Below are 26379 nucleotides of genomic sequence, written 5' to 3' on the forward strand. Positions count from 1 at the left end.
GAACGATTGGACGGTATCGGGGTGCGTTTAGTGCTGCACATCTGCATGCACATTGAACGTTTTTCTTTTGGCGGTGAGAGGCGAAAATTTGAATTTAATTCAAGGCCTGTTGTAGACAGGCTACAGGTTAGTAGCTGTCCAACATTTCTAAACCGATTGGGAGATACTGCGTAAGATTTTTCTTTCTTTTATCCGATCAACTGAAGCAACGAAGGACCAATTGATATTGCTGAGTACCAAGGACGACGATTTGGTCACGGGGGCCGGATTTTTGGCGATTTGATTAATTTTACAAGGCCTGTTTTGGACAGGTCACAGGTGAGTGACTGTCCATTGACTTTCTATCATCGCCGGCGGTACTTCCTGGGTCTCTTTTATTTTATCATTCTCGGTGCTTTGCTTGATTCACGTATTGCGGATCTGATAGTGTGGGTATGGCTGGGGGAATTAAGGACAAAATCAAGAAACGCGAGCGCTTTTTTGCGGCTCTGCGTCGGCATATGCAGTTTCTGGAGGGTTATAATCCGGACACACAGTATGGGCACGTTCAGTCAAGGCTGGACAAGTTAGAGGTATCTTGGGAAGAATTCAACGAGCTGCAAGAAGAAATTTGCGAGTTGGATAACGAGGGTGAGCTTGAGCAGGATACGAATAATGCGTACGCAGTATTCGAAAATCAGTACTACGAGATTAGGGCTGCGTTACTGGAGAAATTGACACCGGTCCCAGAAGTACCAAACTTGGACAACTCGATGCGTAACAACAGCGCGTTGGGAATGCATACAGGGGTTCGTCTTCCTCAAATCTCGTTGCCACAGTTTGACGGAGACTATAAAGGATGGCTTTCCTTCAAGTCGACATTCGTTTCGCTCATTCACGAATCCCATGAACTCGGAGACGTGCAGAAATTTCACTATCTGAAATCTGCTCTGAAGGGGGAGGCAGCGAAGCTGATCGAGTCTCTCACGATCACCAACGACAACTACGCCATAGCATGGAATACCATATCAAAGCGCTACTCGAATGAGTACCTGCTGAAGAAGCGTCATCTTCAGGCGCTCATGGAATTCCCGCGGATTGACAGGGAATCTGCGGTACGGATACATGGACTGGTGGACGAATTCGATCAGCGACTGAAGATTTTGAAGCAGCTTGGCGAGAGGACGGAACACTGGGGAGCGATGATTGTCCATTGGATGTGCTCGAAGCTGGACACGCACACCCTGCAACTGTGGGAGGATCACGCAGCATCATTAAGGGATCCAACGTTTACAGCGTTGGTAGATTTCTTGGAGAAGCGAACAAGAGTGTTGGATGCGGTGCAGTCCAACAGCAGCAAGGTCAGTGGTATTCAACCGAAGGCGCCCATTAAGCGAGAGCGGTTGGCGGTACATGCGTCCATGGAGAACGGAAGGAGTGATCCCATGTGTCAGTGTTGCGGCGAGCAACATTATCTGGTACGGTGTGCCAAATTCCAGAATTTTGGACTGAAAGAGAAACTGGACTTCGTCAACAGCAAACGGTTATGCAGCAACTGCTTCAAGTCCGGTCACTGGGTGCGTGACTGCAACTCCAAGTTCAGTTGTAAGACATGCGGGAAAAAGCACAACTCTCTCATACATCCGGGATTCCAACCTAGTAGCGGAAGCAGCGATAACAACACCTCCGAAGGCAACGGTCCAGCGAATGGTTCGAGGAAAAGGAGCGACGTAGCGAGGTCGCACGTTGCGGCGGAAATAACGGAAGAAGATCAAAGCGAGGCAGCAGCAGGACCGTCTAGAGGAGCGTATAGTGTGGGAACTAAGCAGGGTAGTTTGGGTTCGAGCGTATTTCTTTCTACGGTGGTTGTGACGATACGGGATGTGAGTGGTGGTAAGCAGTTGGCTCGAGCGTTGCTGGATAGCGGGTCTCAGGTCAACGTGATGAGCGAGCGACTGTGCCAAATGCTGAAACTTAGGCGGCGGTCGATATGCGTTCCTATAACTGGTGTTGGTCAATCGGAATCAACGGCGAAACACGCGGTCAGTGCAACGATTAGTTCCAGAGTCAACGAATTCTTGGTTGGATTGGATTTCCTTGTTCTGCAGCGAGTGACTTCTGAGCTACCATCGGTAACGGTTCCAATTTCGCATTGGAAGATTCCAAATGACCTTCCGCTGGCGGATCCTCAATTCAATATCAGCGGACGCATCGATTTGCTGCTGGGGGCTGATCATTTCTTCAGGTTCCTCTACGAGAGGGAGATGAAACGAGTCGTTTTGGGTCCCGAACTACCAATACTCGTGGATTCCGTGTTCGGGTGGATTGTATCCGGCAGAGATTCGAGTCTGCAGCAAAGGAGATCTGTTCGATGCTGTACAGTGACTACCTCCGGAAATCTAGAGGAGCTTCTGGAAAGGTTTTGGAAGGTGGATTGCTGCGATGACCAACCAGCCTGGTCTAAGGAAGAGCAGGAATGTGAGGAAGACTTCAAGCGTACGCACTCAAGGGACGAGGATGGACGATATGTGGTTCAACTTCCAAAACATCCCAACTACTTCATAATGCTGGGTGATTCTAGGAAGATGGCATTGAACCGGTATGAAAAGTTGGAGAACCGATTGAGGGCGAACCCGAACTTGGAGGAGCAGTATCATGCCTTTATGAAGGAGTATTTGGAGATGGGACATATGCGCAGGATTACGGAGGACGAACTGCTCGTAGATTCCAACGGGACGGATCATCGAAAAATTTTCTATTTACCGCACCACGCGGTACTGAAGGAAGCGAGCACAACTACCAAGGTTCGCGTCGTATTCGATGCATCAGCGAGAACAGACAGTGGCTACTCCCTCAACGACGTCTTGTTGAAGGGACCGGTTATTCAGGACGATCTTCTCAACCTCCTGATACGTTTCCGTAAGCATGAAGTGGCGCTTGTGGGAGATGTGGAAAAAATGTACAGGCAAGTGTATCATGACCCAAAGGATCCTCTTCGCCTCAGGATATTCTTCCGTTTCTCGAAGGACAGCCCGATCGAGGTTTACGAGTTGCTTACAGTCACCTTCGGATTAAAACCCTCGTCATTTCTGGCGACGCGGGCCTTGAAACAGCTTGCGATGGACGAAGGAACGGTCGGATCTCCCGCTAGGTCAGCATTGGAAGAGGACATTTACATTGACGATTACATCGGAGGGGCTGCAAGCGTTGCCGAAGCAATCGCTCAACGGGAACAACTATCGGCATTAATGGCCAAAGGAGGTTTTCCAATACGGAAATGGTGTTCAAACCGGTCGGAAGTTTTGGCTGGTATTCCTGAGAACCTGTTAGGAACTAGCCTATCGGTAACTTTTGAACTGAGTCCCGAAGAAAGGATCAAAACATTAGGTATTACGTGGGAACCGAGAGCGGACCAGCTGCGGTTCCTGTTCAATATTGAAGAAGGTGAAGGTGATTGGACCAAAAGGAGCATTTTGTCAGCAATCGCACGACTATTCGACCCCCTCGGAATAATATCACCAATAGTGGTGACAGCAAAAATCATTATGCAGGAGCTGTCGCTGCTGAAAACCGGATGGGACGCCCCAGTCCCGGAACAATTGGAGCAGAAATGGAAGGAGTTTTATCGCCAGTTATCGAAGCTGGCTGAATTCAGCATCCCTAGATTCGCCTTCGTGGCGAAATACGTCGACGTACAGCTTCACTGCTTCGCTGACGCTTCGGACCGAGCGTATGGAGCTTGTATATACGTTCGCTCTGCTGATCAACAAGGGAACATACGAATCGAACTTCTATCGTCGAAATCTCGAGTCGCACCACAAAAGCGCTTGACAATTCCCCGATTGGAGTTGTGTGCAGCAAGAGAGGCTGCACGTCTCTACCAGACCGTCGTCAAAGCCCTATCCATGGATGGCGTACGGTCATTCTTCTGGTCGGACTCCACAGTCGTCTTAGACTGGTTGAAATCTCCACCAAACACGTGGCAAACGTTTGTTGCAAACCGCGTTTCCACCATTCAGAGTGCAACTCATGGACATCCTTGGCAGCACGTGGCGGGTAAGGAAAACCCCGCTGATTTAGTTTCCCGAGGAGTACCTGTTGAGGATTTCCTGATCAGCGACCTCTGGAAAAGTGGACCTTCATGGTTAAAGGAGACACCATCCAAATGGCTGAACGAATCTCCCGAACCCATTCCGAATGGTGTAGATATGGAACGCCGTATCGTGGTGCAAGCAAATGCAGTAGCTGGAGAGCCGAACTTTGTATTCTCGCTTCGATCGTCACTACTTCCGCTAGTCAGAGTGGTTGCTCGCTGCTTACGATTTGCAGCCAACTGCCGGCCATCGAACCAGCGTAACGTTCAGGTATTTCTGACTGCCCAGGAGATCAACGTCGCTAAAATGTTATTAGTGCGATTAGCCCAGGAGGAATGTTTCTCCGAAGAAATAAAATCGTTGAAGAAGAGCTATCAAATACCTTCCAAATCGCCGTTGAAACTTCTTCGACCATTTCTGGACAAGGATGGCATTATTCGAGTAGGTGGTCGTCTTCGTCACTCGCTTGAAGAGTACTCAACACGACATCCTGCGGTTCTTCCACAAGCGCATGCATTGACCCGCATGCTAGTCGAGCATCATCATCAGCAAATTCACCATGGAGGACATCAGGCCACGCTCGCTGTATTGAGGCAGGAGTTCTGGCCAATCCATGGGAAAAGAGCTGTGACATCCGTTCTTCGAAAGTGTCATAGATGCTTTCGCTTCAACCCGAAGCCGATTCAGCAACCCATGGGACAACTTCCGTCCGCCCGAGTCCGCCCCGCTCGACCTTTTCTAATAACCGGCGTCGACTACTGCGGGCCCTTCTATTTAAAACCGTCTCACCGACGAGGAGCCCCACCGAAGGTGTACATCGCAGTTTTCGTCTGTTTCACGACGAAAGCTATACATCTAGAGCTCGCTCTTGACCTCTCTTCGTCTGGCTTCATTTCGGCGCTTCACAGATTCATTGGGCACCACGGAATCCCAAGCGAAATTCATTGCGATAATGCCACGAATTTTCAAGGTGCCAAGCATGAGCTGTATGAGCTGTATAAAACGCTGAACAGTAAATGCAGTCAGCAGGAAATAGGATCCGAGTTGTCACAACAAGGAATATCGTGGCACTTCATTCCTCCACGAGCTCCCAATTTCGGAGGTCTATGGGAAGCCGCAGTGCGCTCTGCCAAGACTGCCCTGAAGAAGGAAGTTGGATCCCACCAGCTCACGTACGAGAATTTCTGCACACTGCTCGTGCAAATCTCAGCCGCCCTCAATTCAAGACCTCTAGCCCCATTGTCTGATGACCCCTATGATATCGATGCCCTCACCCCAGCCCATTTTTTGATCGGGACTTCCATGAAGGCGCTTCCCGACCCCGATTTTACAGCCATACCCTCGAACCGCCTAACCCACTATCAGCAACGGCAGCAGATGTTCCAAAGGTACTGGCAACGCTGGAGTAGAGAGTACCTTACTGGGCTTCAACAAGCAACCAAGAGTCTCCAACCAAGCCCCATTCGCATCGGTAGCATCGTAGTACTCCGAGAGGATAACATGCCGCCGCTTCAATGGCCCTTGGCGAGGATTATCGAGGTCCATCCTGGCGCTGATGGAACCGTCCGGGTAGTAACGATTCGGACATCTAAGGGGACATACAAGCGTCCAGTCAATCGAATCTGCCCTCTACCCAACGATGCAGACAAGGATGACACAAAAGATTAGTAATGAATTAGTAGTGTTAATAATTTGAGATGTTAGTAGGTAGTAGTTGAAACAAGTTTCAAGGGGGCCGGAATGTTAGTTGTTAGTACTGAATTAGAACTTAAAGTTAATATTGAATTCAAACTTAAGAGTAACTTAAAGCTAACATGCAAAACCTTCAAACAGTCCACCCTAGTTTCCAACTGTTATAATTAAATACCCATAAGAGACACTCACAAAACACATACACTATTGTAAAACTAAACACGAATCACTACACAAAAAAACACCAAGTGATGAGACTCGGACAGCACAAACTGGAAACATCCTAGACAGTATTAAAACGATAGCCATACAATAAACACGGTTAGTGCACGCGCGCGAGTTTTTTTTTTTTTTTTTAGCCAATAAATTATGCAGTTACTTCGAGGAATAAAGTGTTGTTTCTAATATAAACGATATTATGTGGCATCATTTGGTGAAGTAAAAGGAATAATTGGAAGTGCAAGGATTTGGAAGGACTCTGGAGGACATCATCGTAGAAATTGTGTGGAATTCGGAAAGAAAGTGGATTCGCGAGTGCACAAAACTTTTAATCACACAACGTAGGATTGTAAACGGTAAAAACTCAACCCACGAACCGCGATCCCCCAACAATCAGTTTACGCTGATTAGTGAATCCCCTAAATATATTTACAGTACATTTTATTATTGGAAACCGTACATGTTCCATACAGTTTACGGTATATTCAAACCCACGTATCAGTATTTAGAACAATTCATTTACAATAAAATGTATAGTTTTGCAAATATATATGAAAATATAAGTAGAAAATATTTTTTTTTTTTTTGTTATGATACCTAACAACCTACACACTCAGATTCATATTCGTTGTTCGGTAATTATTTTGCTGAAAAAAATCGGTAATGCGAAAAAAACAACCGTATTTCTGTGAAGTGAATTAATTTCATAAGGATTCGGTAATTTATTACCGATTAAATTGTAACTTGAATCTTTGACAGCATCATCTGTCAAATAATTTACAGTGCGTACGGTAAAATCGAGAAATTGCCGTATACTGTGAAAACAATACTGAAAACTACTGTAAACCCCACCTTCCTTTACCGAAGTTTTGTAAAGTTGCCAGCAAAATTTGCGCATTGTCAAACTGCTGATGGTGCTGAAGTTCTTGTTTCAGTTTTAGCAGTTCAAAGTGTGTGCTCTGAAATAACTGTTGAGCTCTAAAAATCTTGCCATCTGAGAATTGTGGCAATATTTAGCGGAGCGTCGAATTTGCTGTAATCGAGTAAGTGGTTATACTTGTGTTTACTCTGGCATTTCTCAATCAAAAATCAACATTTCGTTTCAGCTCACTCAAGTGTTTGTGTGGCGGAACGGGGTAGGAACTTGCTTCGCGTTAGTGCAATGATTCAGTGCTGAGACAAAATTAATAACAGTGATAAAATTTTTCGATGCATCACAATTTCTCAAAAAAAAAAAGTTAATAAAGACAAATGAACGCATCAGATAGTATCTTTTATTTACAAGTACCGAAAAACTGTAAAATACCCAAACTAAAACATTGAATCACCGAAATCCTACGGTAATTCTGAAACGCACATCACCGTACTGTACGGTGTTTTTTGACAGCCAACGGATTACCGAACGTTCAGCTGTTGAGCATTCGGTAAAAAATTACCGAATACTGTAAAAAATCAAAGTGTGTATGCAATTCATTGTAATAATCTTATTTATAATTCACATTACATCTTATTGTTTTTGTATTTTTTTGTTTTACAATGGCGACTATTGTAAAAATTTTGCTCTAAATTGTACTGTTACAGTACAGTGCTCGTTTTTTCTACTGTATTTTTCATTCGGATATGCATGCAAGCATTATAACTATAAGAGAAGCTTAAAAATGTCGTTATTAAAAAATTAGAACGAAAGCGTGTAGAGCAGATCATAACGAGCACGAAAAGTGAGGAGTATTTTTGTGGGACTGATATGCGTAGAAATTCCGCTGACAAGCCCACGTTTAGGCATAACAATCCCGCCTAATACTTTTTAGCACACAAACATAACATATAAGTTGATTGATTGATTGATTTGTCTTTATTAAAGAGATTTTCAGCCCTTGGCTGGTTCGTCTCTTCATATAAGTTATTTCTCTCAACTCACACGCTAAGAAAAAGTTACTCTCTAAAATGAGTAAGATTCACACAAAACTGAGCTAAACTGGAACAGCTCAAAAAATTTATTGATTAATTTGTCTTTATTAAAGAGACTTTCAGCCCTTGACTGGTTCGTCTCTTGCTCAAAAAAAAATGAATAAATTGCATTTCCAGCGATAGCACTGGCCCAAGTGCAAAAATCCAACCAATTTAGGCCGTATAATATTCTTCACATCAGCAAGAACATTATACGACTTAAACTGATGAGATTTTCGCACTTGGGCCAGCGCTAGCGCTGGAAATAAAATTTACTCATTTTTGAGTTGTCCCACTTTAGCTCTAAAATGAGTGAATTTTCTGACCGTGCATTAAAAATTCAATTTTAATTGGATGCACCACTTTGCTGAAAAAGATCAAAAACGTTTTGAAACTTCACAGTTTCAATTTTTTCAGAGATTTTTTTAGCCTACATACCAGGATACGAATTTACCTTGTTTTCGCAGGGAAAAATTTGAGGTGAGCTTTCTAACTAGCTAGCTAAAAACAGATCGTGTCAAGCTGTATCCAAAGTAACATATTGTAGTCAAACATACTAGAAGATGATCTTAAAACCATCTCAAAACCAAACTAAAATGTATTAACTTTTATGCGGTTCTCAAAATCTCTACATGACTAATTAGCCATCATAATATTTCTTAAGATCTCACGGAAAGGGAAAATGAGCAGGTGATTTTTTTTTTAGTTTTGACTATTTGCAAGATATGAAACCAATTAAGTAGCATTTATGGCGCATATACGGCAGATCGGCTATTACCTGCCTATAGTGCTAAAAAAAAGCCAGTTACCTGGGAATCCACCAAAAGAATTAGGATATTGATTCGTTTATTAATCATGTGACTTCTAGTTTCATCCTACCGAAAACAAAGGATTAAAACACTACTTGTTGTGTTTCTCATTTTTGTATTTTTTGTTAGAAGTTAGCACGCACGGAACCAAAAAGAACGGAATCAATCGGTGCCGCAATCGTTTGTTCTCGAATAGGATGAATTTTGGGAGTGTAAGATTACATATGGCACTCGTATCCCAGTTATTTTTTTTTTTAAATTTTTGCATCACTCATCTCTCTAAGCAGGTCCACGGAAATAAAGAGGGCACTTGAACTGTAAGCAGGAAGAATGTTGTTATTAAGCTGAAATACGGCTTATTCAAATCTGGGTTAATTCATCTTTCAACAATAGATTCGTAAAACTCCCACAACTTTCGTATTGCAATATTTGTAGACAACTACGCCTCTGACAACATCACGATTGGTAACCCCTAAAAAATTTCTTGCACTCCGTTGTTGATCCTCATCATCATATGCTAGATCATTATCCTCGTTTCGTTCCAACTACTTTGCGTGGTCTCCCCCAAACCAAACTGTCGTTAATTTATTCTTCATCATCACTTCGTCGTCGTCGTCGTCGCCGTGGACCGAGCTAGTGCCGGACGTTTGCCTTTTGGACATGTCAGGCTCCACTCCGTCCAATCATCACCCTTTCCTTCTGCTTGAAGACCAATTTCACCTCTCCCAACACCCTCCTGGCATGGCGCGGTCGGTCATGATGATCATGATGTTCGCGAACCGAACCACCAAAGTGAAGAAAAAATATGGCAGCTCGTTCAATTATTATTAGTGTGTATTTGAACTTGAATTTTAATATCATGCTCGTCTCGCCGTCTGCCGCGGTGCGAAGTTCACGGCACGAAGCAAGGTGGGAAGCGGCGTAAACGTACTACGGACGGATCCATCCGACGTCGATCGATAATAAAGAGAAGACGGAAAATGCGAGACGGCCCAACCGACACTTTCCGATGCGCGCGGTGGACAGAATCAATAACCGTTCGAATTTCAGCCGGATTGCGGTGGCCGCTGTGCTGGGTCACCTAGCAGGGATTGGTTAGGCCGTAGTTGCTCCTTTGGTATCGTCAGATCAACTACCATTTAAAAATAAATATATACAAGTTTTCAAAATTTTGTAAGGACAGAAGCCAAGTTAAATGAAGATATTGAGATAATCAAAAATTAGTCTACGTAGTTTATGAACGTAGCCTAACAATTTATCCAACGGCAAGCTTCGTTAGATAAATCAGGCCAAACATTTCAAAAGGTCCTATCTGCATTTGAGAGGCTCTCTTTGTTCATTTTCTCTTTCAATTATTGCAATGTAATGGTACACTTTTCGACTATTTTTGCAGTATAACTCAAAAGACGATTGTTTTGACCATCGTTCAATGCAAGGAGACAATCATAATACAAATAAACAGCTGAGATATTAACGAAAGAGAGGGAAACCAAAGAGAGCCTCTCTTCTGCAGATAGGACCTTTAGACATGTTTGGCCTGAAATGGCTCATGCTGAAAAATGAAAATAACATCTTCTTGGCACTTGTTGCATGAACACCTGTTTTTATCCCACAATCAAAGTGAGAAGCCAAAAAAAGTACTAATCTAAGGCTTTTAAAGACTACAATACTTTTCTCTGATTTCCTGATTTTTAGTTTCGGTCCAGTAAGGCTTTCAAAAGTGAGAAATCGGGCGTAATATTTACGTATAAATATTTAGTATATCTTTTCCGTCCGTTTGCATCCACTATTCGTGCGCCGAGAGGAGACGGAACTGATCGAAAAAATGGAATGGTTATTTTAATTTATTCTAATCATCATTATCGGGGCTTATGGGTGACACATTAGAGAGGATTTCCAGCTCTTGAAGTCTTAAGAGCTTTGCACACTTCGTTATTATAAACATCGCCGTGTGCTTGGCGCTGTTTGCAGCTGGTCGTCCGGAGCCGCTCGCTCCTAACCCCGCGCGAATGATGATGACGATGATAATTTCTGCGACCAGGAATCCCATTGTGACCGTGTGTGGATGTACGTCGTCGTGGAGGAGCACGGTGTGATTATGCCCCCATCAAGTGGCGGACCACTAGGGTCAATAAACAGTATTTTTCGTTTATTTTGCGCACCGCTTCCCAATATCCCGCTAATGTTTGTGCGCGCGCACACTTTTGGGATGGATAAATACGGCACCGGTGGACGGCGGAGCGGCCGGAATCCCCCTGTGTCCACGCAGCGAGAGATAAGCCTACAGGGTGCGTTGAGAGAATATGAAGAAAACTGTACAAAAACCTTCTATGAGGGGAAAGAAACTGATTACGCAGTTCGTAAAAGGCACTATCCGCAGCTACAATACACTATAGACAACAACTTTTCAGAAACTTCTCATTAAGGACAGACTTGTTAGAATTCCAAAATGGCCGCCACAATGGCCGACTTTGGCACCTACTTACGATTTAGAGCGCACAAATATATTCGTAAACAAAACCAGCGCATCTGATCTTCTAATTTTAAGCTTATTACAAGTGAGCAGTAACAGAATAATAAAATGCACTGATGTTTGAAGCTTGTTTCTTGAGATTTGTGCGAAGTTCTAATGCACTGTTGCAGCGAGATTTCAAGACGTTTGTCCTTAATCATCATTATCAAATACTGCCTTGGCACCAACACCAGTAAGCATGTCTCTGTCTCTATACGCAATTGTACACTGACACAGATAACCATTGATAGTTGCGAAAAATCTCCGCATATCATTCCGATCCATGCTCTCCTGGGCAACACGAATCACACCCTTTTGGGCTAATGTTTGTATCCTGAAACCACGCAATACCACGGTGGAGAAGGGGGGGTCTAAAATTCAGGAAAAAATGTCCACGTGGTTTATGGACAGCCCCTTTGTGAGGCAGTTTCTGAGTGAAGGACGGATATCGCCATCATAGCGGACCCATACCGAGTACCCGCCGGCAATGGCAGTTGGGTCGCGGATGGGTCTAGAAAAATGGACGACGGTAAATACGCCGTCCATAGTTGGTGTATAATACCTATGAGGGCTTTGTGGTCGCCAATATAAACGGGGTCTTCCTCTGTAGCTATTATGCGCTTCCGCGGTGGCCGATCGAGCAGTTCATACAGAAGCTGGGCTGTATGACGACCATGCAGACCGATGGTAATATCGGGTGTCTTCAATACCTGGGTCGTGAAATGGGGAATCCGCTATTAACCGTTATGTGTCCGACAAACTTTTTCTACACCGTGCTTTTGGGCGCTGGGTACCCGGGTATCCTGTCGGCCACATAAGGGTTAAAAGTAGCTTTAGTCGGAACGGAGCGGAGTCAATTGTTGACGTTACTTTTTATAGTCCTGGCCTAATAGTAGTTCGAACTGGAGAGTAGACGATAGCTACACTCACAGCGATCACCTTGCAGCAACAACAGCAGGCAGCGGATAGAGGAAGAGGTGGCTAGGCCAAGGCCAAGCTCTCGAAAGTGGAAAGTGGAAGACATCATAGGAGGAGGGGAATTCGCTACTGTGCAGTGATAACTCTGGATGTAAGGAACGCGTTCAATAGAGCCTGTTGGGCGGCTATTGTCGATGCGCTCCTGCATATGGGGATACCCAATTACCTGTACAGGATTCTCGGAAGTTACTTCCAGAATCCAGTATTAGTTTACGACACAGAGGTGGATCGGCGGACGAAGGGAGTGGTAAGGACCACTCAGGAAACTGGCTAAGCGCCAGTATGCTACCTTGGTGGACTCCCCAAAGCGAGTCATCGTTGTTCGTTGCACGCTACGTAGCTAACCTAGAGGATGCGATGTGCAGTAGCCCCTCTCTAAAGCAATGCCTTTTTGTTGGTTCCGGAGAGACGAATGGTTTGGCGACCATGGAAATGTTATTTAGTGGATCGAGGAAAGAGTAGTCCTGGCTTTCACTACCTGAACCTCCCTGTTCATGTGTCTGTTGAGCAGATTATCCCCCCATATTGTAGAAAAAAAGGCGCAGATGTGATATGATATGATATGAAGCCACCACCAGTGCAAGACTTGCCATGTCGTACGGTTCCTCTTAATAGCAAGATTAAGATGCTGAGTAATAAAATATTTCAAAACCTTTGAATAGAGGTCCAAACTAGGAAGTCAGTTCCTAAGTACTAGATCTATATACAATCCACTACCAGCAGTGGAATTACTACAAATTTAAGTTCATATCTTACCCCTCAGCTACTTGCATGCATATTAAGATTTCCGTCTGGTGGTTTGTGACAAAAGTGTTATTCTATAGGGTGCGTCAAACTTATAGCAGACTGCTAGAAGACATCATCGACTATGATCAAGATTCTTAGAATATGAAACATAGAAGCGATCACCTCCGTAATTTGGGCCTGGTTTCCACGACTCCCGCATCCAGCCTACTATTAGTTTGATACCCTCCCTTTTTAGCCCCCATATGGTTTCAATAATGTTGAAATGTAGATCCATATATTTTGAGAATATGATTCAACTTACCAGCTTTTCGAGACCTACGATGAGAAGAACCAATGTTGTATGAATCCTTTCGTTTATTTGACCTGTGAAAAACACTTAAAAGCTATCCTGCCTAAAATCCATTTTTTGACTCTACTGGATTTTTTTTTAAATTTATTAATGACATTTTACACTATAATAGTGCATTCGTGTCAGCTCTACTGGATTGATTGAGTTATTCTTGAATTGTGTAGCTAAAATATTAAAGTGACCACTAACCGATATAGAGAAATTTTATGGTTGGCGTACATACCTTCAGTGGACATGAAGTTCTTTTGAGTAATCGCATGTAATTATTATAGGACATTGCCACCCTAAACACTTTATTATTCTTGATTTTTGTTTGGTAATGATGTCCTGTTATCTAATTAATGATAACTATTTCTTCCCTTGCCGTTATTTATTTAATTGATCATTTGTTCATTCATGCTTGCGTTTAACTTTAATTAATAAACCTTTATTATTTATTCTTTATTATTGAGACTTTCGGCCTGTGGCACTGAATAAATAAATACGTTAAAAATAAACAATTTTATGAATAAATAAATAAATATATAAATAAATAAATAAATCAATCAATATATAATAAATAATAAAAAAATAAATAAATAAATAAATATCAAGTTCTTGTCAATGTATAATTAATGCTTTTTTTGATAATATTACAATTACATTATTTACTTATAATCTCCTTCAATGGATGAACAAATGAACAATTAACTCATCAAAACAATCACTTTGACCAAATAATTATTGAACAACTACCACATTTTTCGAATAACTAATACAACTTTGCTAAAAATACCTCTCTTTGCATTTAAAATGTTTTTGTTTTCTTTCTTAGTCCATTTAATTTTATTCTTCCTCTCCATCCGAAATTTCACTCTCTTCCTGCTTGTAGATTTCTTCCGCTTTTTGTTTCAATTTAACTTTATCTTTCGCAAAAGCTCATCTTTGCTTATGCCCCTGTATCTACCCAGATCCCTATTCAGCGAATCCTTCCAAGTAAAACTTGGCCTTCCCTCCTTTTTACGGCGCAGATGTTCATATTTTCCCCGGATTAAAGAGTTAATATGCAAATGGATTTTTTACCTATTGGACCTAATGGTTCCAGGACACTTTAATGAGGGTGAGTACTGAGTAGCTTAGAAAATAGAAGGTGGTGCCATGCTGGCTTCCGTGGGCTTCCAGTGGGCTTTCAAGAGTGTTTCAAGAAGTTTCCGGGGATTCACGAGGGGCTCCTAGGGTAGCTCCAGCAGATTTCAGGGAGGTTTTAGGGATTGCGGCAGATTTTGAAAGCCTCTAGGGTTCAAGGGGCCACTGATGCTTACATGAGAGCTTCAGGAAGTTGCAAATAGGTTTTGAGTCGTATGAACGCGTTTCGGTGTATTTCAGGGGTTTCAGTTGGATTTAAAGGTAGTCTAGGTCTCAGAAGTATGTCAAGGCTTTTCAGTAGATTCTATGGGCCTTTTGGGAGTTACAGAGAGTAGCTCCAGTAAAATTTAAGGTAAATTTACGTCAATTTCAGGGGTTCATGTCAGAGGTTCTCTGAAGGCTTTCAAGGCATTCGAGTGGTTTCCAGGAACTTCAGCAGTCTTTGGTAGGGTTTAAGTGAAGCACATATGGCTATGTTGCCCTTTACAGGCATGTACCAATTTGCTGGTTCGACGTATGTATTGTGAAAAACTTAAAAACTAAACGACACAGAATGTTGATTATTTGGCTGTGAATAAATCACGTGCTGGTGGGATTTGAATCCACGACTCCGTATTCGCTAGACCGGCGCTTTAACCAACTAAACCACGGAACAGGTAACGATTCTGCGAAATAGAATGCCAAACTGACTCCGAACCCACACCATGAACAATCCAAATTCCATCTCTCTTTCGGTTCATATGTCAATCTCGCGATTGTACCACAAGAACAACGGGACCGTAGACCAATACAATCAGGTATCAGTGCACGGGTAAAATTCTGCTCCTAAAAATCCTAAAAACGACTAATGATTCCATGAGCCTAGTACATTTTCGTTTTATAAAAATACACCATGATTTATGATCATGATAGTACGATCCATTGTCTCGTAACGCTACCAATGCGTTACATTTTATCTGAAATCATAAAGCTAAATCATATTTTTGAGATTTTGTATCATGGTTTCGGGTGCGCGTCGCTTATGAATCTGATGGATTTTCTAGGACCATGAAGCTAAATCATGTCTTTGAGATTTCGAATCGTGGTTTTGAGTGCGCATCGCATATGAATCTGATGCTTCAAATTTTGTCTGATCATTTATTTGAAACTGGAGACTTTTAGTGGCTACGTAGTCTTTATTCTTAAAACGGGTTTATTGTTTACCCAACGTTTCGGCACTTAGGGATGGTGCCGAAACGTTGGGTAAACAATAAACCTGTTTTAAGCATAAAGACTGCGTAGCCACTAAAAGTCTCCAGTTGAAGTAACAGTCGTTCCCTTAACAGCTTTATTTGAAACAATTTTTGGAATTTTTGGAGTCAGAACAGGGTCGGTGCTATTCTGTTGACCGAGCCGGAACGGGATCGAATAGGTACGGAGCGAATAATGAAGAGGACGACGGTGTCGTTGAACGGAGCCGGCACAAGAATCGGACACTGTCGAAACGGTGCCTGCGTCATTTGATGCTGCCGAAACGAGATCAGAGGGATGCGATCGGGACGGTGCTGCGGGATTTGACGGATCCGAGCGAGGATTGACAGCCGCAGCCGTTTGAGCTGGAATGAAAACGATGACGTGCAATCGAATGTTCCTAAGAAATTTTTTTACTCTCATTCAGAAGACATTTCCAAGAGTTTTTTTTTTTTACTCACATGTCGTTAAACGGAGCCGGAACAAGAATTAAACCGGACGCTGTAGGGACGGTGCCTGCACCGTTTTATGCAGCCGTCAAGAACGAAAAGATTTAGTCAGGATGGTGCTGGTGTCGTTTGACGGCGAAATTCGAACAAAGGAAGCCGGAACGGAATTGGACGGAGCTGAAACGAGAACGATGGCGTGCAATAGACTTTAGGAATGAATGAAGAAAAAACATTTTCGGCACTTTTTTACTTACAGATTCTTTGGGAGAATGTTGACGATTCACGCGTGACCACCAAGAACACAAAAAAGGAACAATATAATAATAATTCAAATCTTTTTTATCACCATTTATCACCATTCACCAGCGATGCCACACACTGAATGACCACGTTTTGACAGGTGTGCGGAGTGCGCGTAACGCTTGAAAATATTCATGAGTTCGAGCTCATAAAAACGGTTGCAACGAATCATGATATTAGTTGCTCAGTTTATGGAATTATGATTCGTGATCATGATTTCATAAAATGACAAATCTTTATGCTTCATGATTTGTGAATCATAAAAACAGGATCAGATTTGTTTCCGTATACGCACGTTCTCCTCCATTTGGGAAGTTTGTGCGATCTAAAGGATACTATTTTTGTTCCACAAATGCAAACATAGGAGACGAAAACTCTGACAAGTTTGGGAAACACTGGCATATATGTACGGCAGAAGGACAAATATGTGAATAATTATCAATAAGTTAAAATTCACAAAGAAAATAGGACAATTCTCATCGCATATGATGATATTTTCTCAACTTAATGCGGTGTACACTGTAAGGAATTCCCGAAAGTTGCCGAATTTACATGCAATTGCATCAATGCAAAGCGCGGCTAACGTGTCCGCCCACAAATTACGTAGCGCTCCAGAGGGGAAAGTTATGTCGAGCTTTTCGTTTCATACAAAATTTCTACTATTTTCATACAAAATAGCGATACGGAAGGTAGAAAGGATCAAAAAATGTCGATTTTGGCGTTACATAACAAATGCACACTGCCCAATGTGATTTAACGTATGACAACAATGGAAAAGCTGTTGTTTGACTTCGGTTGTACGTAGTACCAAAAAGCTACAAGAAAGTGAACAACCACCATTATTACATATAATAAATTAATTCATCATTTTTGATTATTCATTGGTTCATTTTTTTTATTCTTCAATCACTTAACCTAATTTACAGCTCTTTTGTCCACTACGGCACTGCGTGAGCGATGCCAATTGGCGGCTGCACTTGCATTTTGTAGAGCACCTAAATGTATTCTATTCTTATTCTACTATATCGAACTGGTTGCCTCTGCGCTGCTGTCACTTTTCTACCCTGTCCACGGTAGAATGATGTGCACGGGGGTAGATTATGAGTTTCCGTTAGCCAATATCAAAGTTTCCGGGTCCGTTGAACATATGCTCAGAAGGTCAGTCGCTCTCGGGGGGGGGGGGGGAAGAATAACTGACGAAAAATTGCAAGTACCGAGGCTGTGATCGAACCCATGGCCATCCACTTATGAAGTGAACGTGTAGCCACATTGGTACATTTATCCCTATCAAAATAAATTGCATTATTCCCATATTTTTTGTTGGCCCACCCGGTACCGCGAAAACCAGTTCACATTGCGTGCTTTTTTGGCACATATGTGCTCTTTGAAAAGAAAGTTTCAGAAGGAATACCATCACGAACAGCATCGCCAGTCGTCATCCTTTTTTGGGCGGACAGACACAACACGGCTCAGTCCCGCAGTAGCACAGCACTGACTGCTCGGTCCAGATGAAAAAAGGGATGAATGTTGAGCCGATCAAAATCGCATTAATGGTCATGCTAAATAAAAAACTTCCGGTGAACGGCCCGATCCAGCAACCGGGGAGGTTCGTGTCTCTTCGCATCCACACACCACTTGTGATATCATAAAATTGCAATTGTGTGTTGAACATGTTTCGTTTTTTACATTTTTTGCGTTACCGCGATGTTTCAACATTCCGACTCGCGATGACAGGTTCGTAAAAGGTCTAAAAATAACTGTGTACTTAAATTTTTATGGCCATTTTGTGGGTTGGAAAGTGGCTGATTATATCGGATTAAGTTGTCCTGTGATTGACTGTTTGGCGTCCGTGAAGAGATTGTAGTCAAGTGCGCGAACGGGCACTCTATGGAAAAGTTGTTAATTGCAGTGCCGTTGAAGTACAAAGTCGCATCTATAAAGCGGATATCTGCCATCTGGCGTGGGTGTCCGCATCGAATAAAAACTTCAACAGGGTGCTTTCACCTATTGCTGATTATTATATTTACTTGGGGGTCATAAAACTACATTTTAAAACTGTTCATGTTATATACAGACTCAATTTTAAAAACATAAATATGAATGCTACAAGACTTTAAATGTCATTATTTGAGGGTAGGTACGTTCTTCTAAAACTTGGTGTGACAATAATATCAAGCTAAGGTATCGTATAATAGGTTTATGGACAATGTTGCACTTGACTCAAATTTGATCAAAATGCCGTTCACACCGTTTTTAATCTGGGTCGATAACTTGTATCATAACATCCAACATGGAAATCTCACCCACATATAGCATACATCACACGTGCCCCAACCAGTTGCAGATTGACTTAATTGAATCTCACCGGCCACACAATGGGAATAAATTTGCCCGAAGATCTCATTTTGTGGTCAGTTTCAAATTGTACGCAATACCACACCCACTCAACGTTTCAACACAAGATGAATATCTTGGGTTTGCTCGCTTGGAGCCATTGGGTACCAGTACAGTACTAACTCTGGTGGAAAATTGTACGATATCTTTCATCTGATAGAGGCTTCATTCTTTGCAGGGAAGCCACCTAACCTACATAACACACACACAAGACGACGGACGACTTCACTAAACACAAGGGATGAGCGACCGACTAACTTTACCCCATGCCTGACCGAAAGACATCTTCTCTTCTCGGCGGCGGCGAAGGAGCGTGTTTGTACATGACAAGAGGACATGCTTTTCCTTATGCTTTGCTTGAGGAAACTTTCCGTTCATTTCCAAACCAGCAGCGTCAGGCGATGGCCCACAGTGGCTTTGATAAGTACACTAATGCTACTGTGCGCTGTGTGTTTGTGAGAAAGTAGGGGTTGCCCAATTGATTTTCACTACGACACATGTTTATGAATCAAAGAAACAAAACAGGGCGAATTGGCGGAGCATAAAATGACAAAGGTGTCTATGCTCCAATGATGAAAGCAAAAGAGTCCCTACTTGATTAGGGGTACAAAGTCCAAAATGCCAATTTGGGGTAAAATATCCCAACTCTAAAATCATTCCTGAATGTGATTTGATCATTACTATAGATAGGTAAATGGGTCAAGATATGTATGTATAATACATTCTTCTAGAAGCTAGGGCGCCAAATCCACGGGAAATCTTTTGATTCCCCAATGCAATTTAGCAACTTCCAGTTTTTCGTGCTTGCAATTAAGCTTTTCTGGTGATTTTTTAACCAGCCATGTGTTTCCAATTACATTATAAAACACATGGAGGCGCATGGTTGTTGATGTCTACGGTATCCATGTAAGGGGCCATTCAAATATGACGCTTATCATTTAGCAGTGGATGCTACAAGTACTTACGGCACTAGTATTGGCAGACCAGCTACACTCACACAAGGAACCAATGAGATATCTGCCGGGGACTGAGCAGGCTTCTTCAGTGTGTTAGTGTTGGTGATCTTATATATTAGGCGACAATGGCGCCTGCCACGTCGAGTTGCAGATCCATGTGAGGCAGGGGAAGAAAGTGATGATTGCAATCATTTGTATCCACAGCAGACCGAATAGACCTCTGCGTCTGCACAAATTCATGCGTATATCGGAGTGTTGGTGGGATATGGTTGGCAATGGGTTCACACATTGGTGCGTGGATGCCAGGCGTAAGGTGATAGATTTGTGTATTTATGACTCTGAAGATAATGCGGCACAGTTCGCTTGATTGTTTGACTCGTAGGCGTTATATCCCTTTCGTGACGGACCATAAAACAATGATTATCTCAAATTTTCTCTTATAAACTTAACGTCCCCTAGAATAAAACTTTCTTTACTTCTGCTACTTTATCCACCTATGCACTTTTTTGGGGTCAAATTAGGACCAGCACAATAGTGCTGGTTCGTCTTCAAGCCGGTCGATGTTCTCTAAGTTTCCAATTCAATCAAAGCTGAGGCTCAGAAATACAAGTTAGAGTAGGAACTCGATCATAAAAATTATTTACATCACATATTTTGAGGAAAAAACAATTGAAAAAAGTGCGTAAAACCAATGCCGAAAAACAGCACGATTGTGCTGGTTCGTCACGAAAGGGATATGATAGATTGACACTGTGCTGTAAAAGTTAGAAGGAAGGGAAACGGATTTTTTTTTCAACCCGTTTCTGTTCTAGCGATGGCAATGATCATGTGAATATACATTAGTAGTATATGTACACAGCAAATAGTTTTGTAATATCACGATTTGCTTCAAGAAAGCAGGGATTTCTGCTGGGAATCCTCACATTACGAATTCCCGCAGAAATACCTTCAGTCCTGCTGGGCTTCTTCTCGGAGTTCATTTAGGATTTTCTCTTGCCGAAAATCCTCCAGGAATTTCTTCTGTGATCCATTCAGGATTTTTTGGTTGAACTCCTTCTGAAATATCTGCTGAGAATCCTCCAGAATATTTGTCCGCGATACTAACCCAAAAATACCCCAGATGTTTCCCCCTGAAATATTCCAGAAATCCAAATTCCTGTATGGTTTTCTCCAGAAATTCGTCTTAGGATTCCTTTGACGATTGCTCTAGGGATATTTCCAGGGATAAATATAAGAATTCCTTCCGAAATATCTGCAGAAGTTCCTCCAATGATTGTGCCGTGCTGTGCTATAATAAACGCTTTCATTACAGACGTCACCACTCCCAGTATCACCTATGCATCATAGACACACGACATATGATGTTCACGGCTAGTGGAAACCTATTTAAGTTTTTTTTCTTTCATTTTTTGCGCCTTTGAACGGTAAAAATCTCTGTGAGTGAAATCTTTGAAGATTTTGTTTTACAAATACGTCCGGGATTCCTGCAGAAATCCTTGAATCCAAGACGATCTGTTTAAAAGCACAGGTCGTACGGCAGAAGTTTCACGCATTCGATGTGTTCATTCAATACATGGCCTACTTGCCTAATTTCATCTTCTATAAATTTTCACACTTGTTCGCAACCTAGCAAATACTATAATATCTATCATTTTTTTATCCACTTTGATCTCTACTCCCTTACACTCTGAATAGAACAAGACTTATAAAGCCATAAAATGATTAAGTTATGGAAGATTTTCTCTAAAACAACAAAAGAAAATCTGAAATCTGTAATCTCAGAAGGATTTTCTAAATAAATCACTAAAAAAACATATATGAAACCTTCCATAAATGTCGTAGCATTATTGACTTATTAATTTGCTACAAGCCATATATTATTCAAGGTAAATGGCTCAATATGCTACAAGAGGGTAGGGGGTTTCAAAAATGAGTCAAAAATTTTTTCAAAATGTTCAAACAATTTTCTAGATAATCTTTTAGGAAGATTTCAAGAATTTTTAACTGAGCTTTGTCTACAGATTCCTCTAAGAATTTTTGTAGGTTTTCCATCACAAAATCTTCCGCGGATACTTGGGAATTCCTCCAGGGATTCCTACAGAAAATTGTCCTAGGATCCCTTCGGAAATTCCTTCAGGGAATCCTTCAGTAATTCTTCCAAGGTTTGCTCCAGAAATCTCTCGATGAATCCTTATTGCAAATTTTGCAAGAGTTGCTTCAGAATTTGCATTGACAATGTCTATGAAAATTCCTTCACAAATTTCTTTAGAGTTATTTAGGAAATCAGATTTTCCTACAAAACACTCCAAGTAATTCTTGAGAAAACCTTAGTTATTCCTCCAAAGATTCCTTTAGAAAATCCGAAAAATATGAAATTCTTCACAGGTTCTTTTGGAGAAACTTTCACTCATGGTATTTGTTCCAGAGATTTGTTTAAAAAATCTTCCATTTCTTCAATTCCTTCACAGCTGTCATATGAAGAGATTCCTTAAAAAAGTTATCCAGGGATGTTTTTCATAACAACTCTTAGAGATTCGATTCTTTTAGAGATTAAGACAGTTCAGGCATATTGTCTGGAACTCCTTTAGAAAAATGCTGAAGGGATTATTTATGAAAATCTTGCAAGCATTGCTTCAGCATTTCCTCCGGGAAATTCTTCAGACAATTCTAAAGAATTTCCTATCAAAATTGCTGTAGAGATGCATCGAGAAGTTTTCCCAAACATTCCTCTAGAAACATTCTATGGATCTTTTTGATTTTTTTTCCATAAATTCTTTCAGAAACTCTTTCAAGGCTTTTCTTAGAAAAACATTCACAGATTTCATCAAAAAATCTTCAAAAAAAATGAACTCAGAATTTCTTTAAAAATTTCTTCAAGGTTTTTCCATAAATTATTCCAACGGTTTTTTTAGGATCGGAGATTCCTTTACAAAATCTTCAAGAATTCCTTCTGAAATTATTCCAAATATTAGAAAACCTTCCATCTTTCCTCTAAGCTTTCTCTAGAAACCTTCCGAATTCCTTCCAAAATTGCTACACGGATTCCTTTAGGACAAACTCCAAGGATTCTTTCAGAAAATTTTCCATAGTTTCCTTCGCAAACTTCTCCAGAGTTCCATAGCTTTTTTAGTTATTCTCAGTGGTTTTTAGATCGTACTCTGCGGTACGCGACAAAGCTTTGACAAGTGCATTGCTTTGATAAAAATTAAAATAAGGACTGTTCATTTTATTAAGAGGACAACTTTGCAAGGCTATAAAAAGAAAACGATTAGTTCAAATTTGAGCAGCCTTGGATGGTTGTTTAGTACATTATATTAGCAGATAATAACTATAATTAAATTGGGTTAAAATTGTTGGACTTCATAGAAATGTGGCAAAGTGTTAGGAGAGGTCAATTTTTCGATCCCCAAAAACTAAAGATAAACACAAAATTACTGTAAAACATCGGTGTATCGTTTTTAATTTCATAAAAGTGTTTGCCATACTGCAGCAGTATGAGTGATACATATTCTGGCAAAATATAGACCTAATCGGAATATTAGTTGTTGAGATATTAAAGTTACAAGTTGGTCTCGATTTTCAGAACAAAATTTATTTGTTAAACAAAAAATATGAGAATACTAAATTTTGAATGTTTTCAATGGATCAAGCCGAAAGTACTAATAATGCAATTTCAAATGCAGAAAACCGCTTTTTGATAGCATTGTTGGCTTGGTTACTGTGCTTCATGGCAGTTACCGGAGGAAAAACAGCTTCGTTCTTTGAAGGTTATTCTAAGTAACGATGTAACCCATTGCAAATACAACATAACAATGATGTCGAAAATAAAACTTTACATGTAGTTATTTTCAAATAAGGTTATAATCACATAGGATCAAGACTTGCTGAAAATAATTAATAAAAAGCTTCTCTAGAATCGAAAACTTGCATTTATGGGGCAAAAAAATATGAAATTTTTCACTATGGCCATAATTAAGGATTAAATTTATGATGAAGAATGTACTTTAAAGCATATTTTTCTTCGGTATAATTTAGAATGCGAATCTCTTCTATACTGGACAAATTTTGAACTGAATCCGTAGTGTTATTGCATCACTGGACTTAAATAAGTATGTTTTATCAATTTCATTGATAACAAGGCAACTTACTATATCAAGCTGTATAATGCTTGGTGCATTATTATTGACCAACTATTACGTTCTACCTTTAGTAGAATAGTATTAGATCCCAACACATTGGAAAGTTCATAAAAATTTAAAAGTTATGTATGTGGAAAGTTATGTAGAATTTTGAGAAATTGGTTTTTACTGAGTTTTAACGAAAACCGCTCCAGTTCCATCACTAAGGACAATTTGTATAATGTTATATTTTTCCTACACTGTAGAATAGCTATGGAAGTTTATGCAAAAAACTGGTAATGATTTTATTGAAAAATAAAAAAGATATCACACAAATAATGTGTCATCTTTATAAAATGAACAGTCCTTAGAGTGCTTGATCCACTGCAAAACTATTGGTTGGTGTTCCGAAGATTGCTATAAAAATATTCATGATTATTTATGATTTTCGAGAAAAGAATCTTCAGATCCCCTAATGAGTGGGTCAGGATTCATGAAAATAGTCCACCATAATCTGGTCAGTATTGTGCCAATGTTCCGAAAATGAATCCTTCCAGGTATACCTTCGGGAATTCCTTCTTGAGTAGCTTCATGGTTTTCCAGGAATATTTCGGGGCGTTTCTTTAAAGGAATTGTTATTTTCTGATTTGATTTTCCGAAAGGATTCTAGGGGAAATACATAAAGGTTTCCCGAAGGATGAATGGATGAATGGTCGTCTAAAAAAAACACGGAAGAATCCCCGATAGCATTTCCAAAGACATACCCGATAAAATCCCTGAAGGAATATCTCGAATAATATCCTAGGAATTCTCGAATAAGCTCCCGATGAAATCCATGCAAATAATCTCCACAGAATTCTTGAATAAATGCGTGGTGAAATCCCTAGAGGAGTTGTCGAAGAGATTCTTGAAAGAAGTTCTAATGGTTTCCTGTAGGGATTCACAAAAAAAAAACTTTGCCCTTGGCATCCCTGGATAAATTCCTCAAAGAATTTCTGAACGAATTCTTGTTTGAATACTTGGAAAAATTCCCAATGGAGTCGCATCCAGGGACTTTTCGGAAATTCGGAAATTCCCAAAGTAATTGCTTTACGAATTTTTCCAAAAAATCTTCCAGAGATGCATTTGGAAATTTTCTTTGGAGATTACTTTTAAAATTGTCCCATGCATTTTTTCGGAAATTTTCCGCCAGTAGTTTCACATAGATTTATTTAAAACAAAAAACTAACATAGACCGCTTAAGAAATTCTACTAAGATTTTTTAAAGAAACTCCTCCAAGAATATTTTTTAGAAATACCTTGGAAGTACCATCGGAAATTTCTCCAAGAACTTCTCCAGCAATTCCATCTCGATTTTTTTTGAATACCTTTCCAATGATTCATTTGGAATCATTCTTCAGGGATTGCATCAAAAATTCCTCCACTGGGGATTCCTCCAGAAATTTCTCAAAACAACATCTCTAGGAAAATCTTGCGTTGATTGCTTAAGAAATTCCTTCTTTAGATTTTTCGCCATGAAATTGTTCTTGAATTTTTCCGAAAGATTTCTTTAGAAAAACATCAATGAATTTCCTAAGAACATTTGTGATGGTTAAAGCGCATGTCTTACACGCCGAGGACCCGGGATCGAATCCCACTCCCGACAAACTCAAAAAATGTTAGTTCTTCCTTAGGAAGGGAAGTAAAGCGTGAGTCCCGAGATGAGCTAGTCAAGGGCTAACAATTTCGTCAATACAGCTAAAAAATAATTTTTTTATTCTTAATCACTTAACCTAATTTACAGCTCTATTGTCCACTGGGGCACTACGTGAGCAATTTCAATTGACAGCTGCACTTACATTTTGTACAGCGCCTAGATTCTTATTCTACTTTATCGAACTGGTTGCCTTTCTGCTGCTTTCACTTTTTCTACTTTATACCTAGTAGAATGATGAGCACAAGGATGGTGATGGATGGCCGTTGTTCCTTTCCAGTCCGATTAGGGGTCCATTATGAGTAGCAGTTCGCCGATGTCCAGGTATCCGGGTCCGTTTGAGCCATGGGGCTCAGAAGAGGGTCAGTGTCAGTTGCTCTCGGGGGAAAAGCAACTGACGAAAAATTGCAAGTGCCGGGGCTGGGAATCAAACCCATGACCATCCGCATATGAAGCGAACGTGTGACCAACTACGCCACGGGCCCCGGCTAGCTAAAAAATAATGTTCAGAAATTCTTTCAGATAGACTTTCAAGAAGTTTTGACTTTCAAGATATTTGAGGATTTTGTCTTGAGAGTCCTCCAGAATTTATCAAGGATATTCCATTACAAAATCTTCCATGGATTCTTGAATTCCCTCTGTTACTGGCAGCACTAGCCAGCAACTTAGTGATTGTTGGACAATGTCTCACGTCACACGGATAGATGTCAAATGATAGAGTATGAGATAGGGAAAGTGTGCAGAAGTGTACAATCATTTATAGTTAGTTGAATTATGGACTAGACTAG

The 26379-nt window shown here is 40.9% G+C and overlaps 1 protein-coding gene across 1 annotated transcript; it reads left to right on the forward strand.

The window, feature by feature from the left end:
• Positions 1-434: 434 nt before the first annotated feature.
• Positions 435-5741, forward strand: LOC134291057 (uncharacterized). The gene has a single exon (XM_062858337.1). It carries the CDS (start codon positions 435-437, stop codon positions 5739-5741), a length of 5307 nt encoding a protein of 1768 aa, XP_062714321.1.
• Positions 5742-26379: the final 20638 nt, after the last annotated feature.

The sequence above is a fragment of the Aedes albopictus genome, chromosome 3, assembly GCF_035046485.1.
Source record: "Aedes albopictus strain Foshan chromosome 3, AalbF5, whole genome shotgun sequence".
NCBI lineage: Eukaryota > Metazoa > Arthropoda > Insecta > Diptera > Culicidae > Aedes > Aedes albopictus.

Excerpts from the sequence above, each read along its gene's own strand:
- LOC134291057 (XM_062858337.1), top strand. The coding sequence starts at position 435 with ATGGCTGGGGGAATTAAGGACAAAATCAAGAAACGCGAGCGCTTTTTT.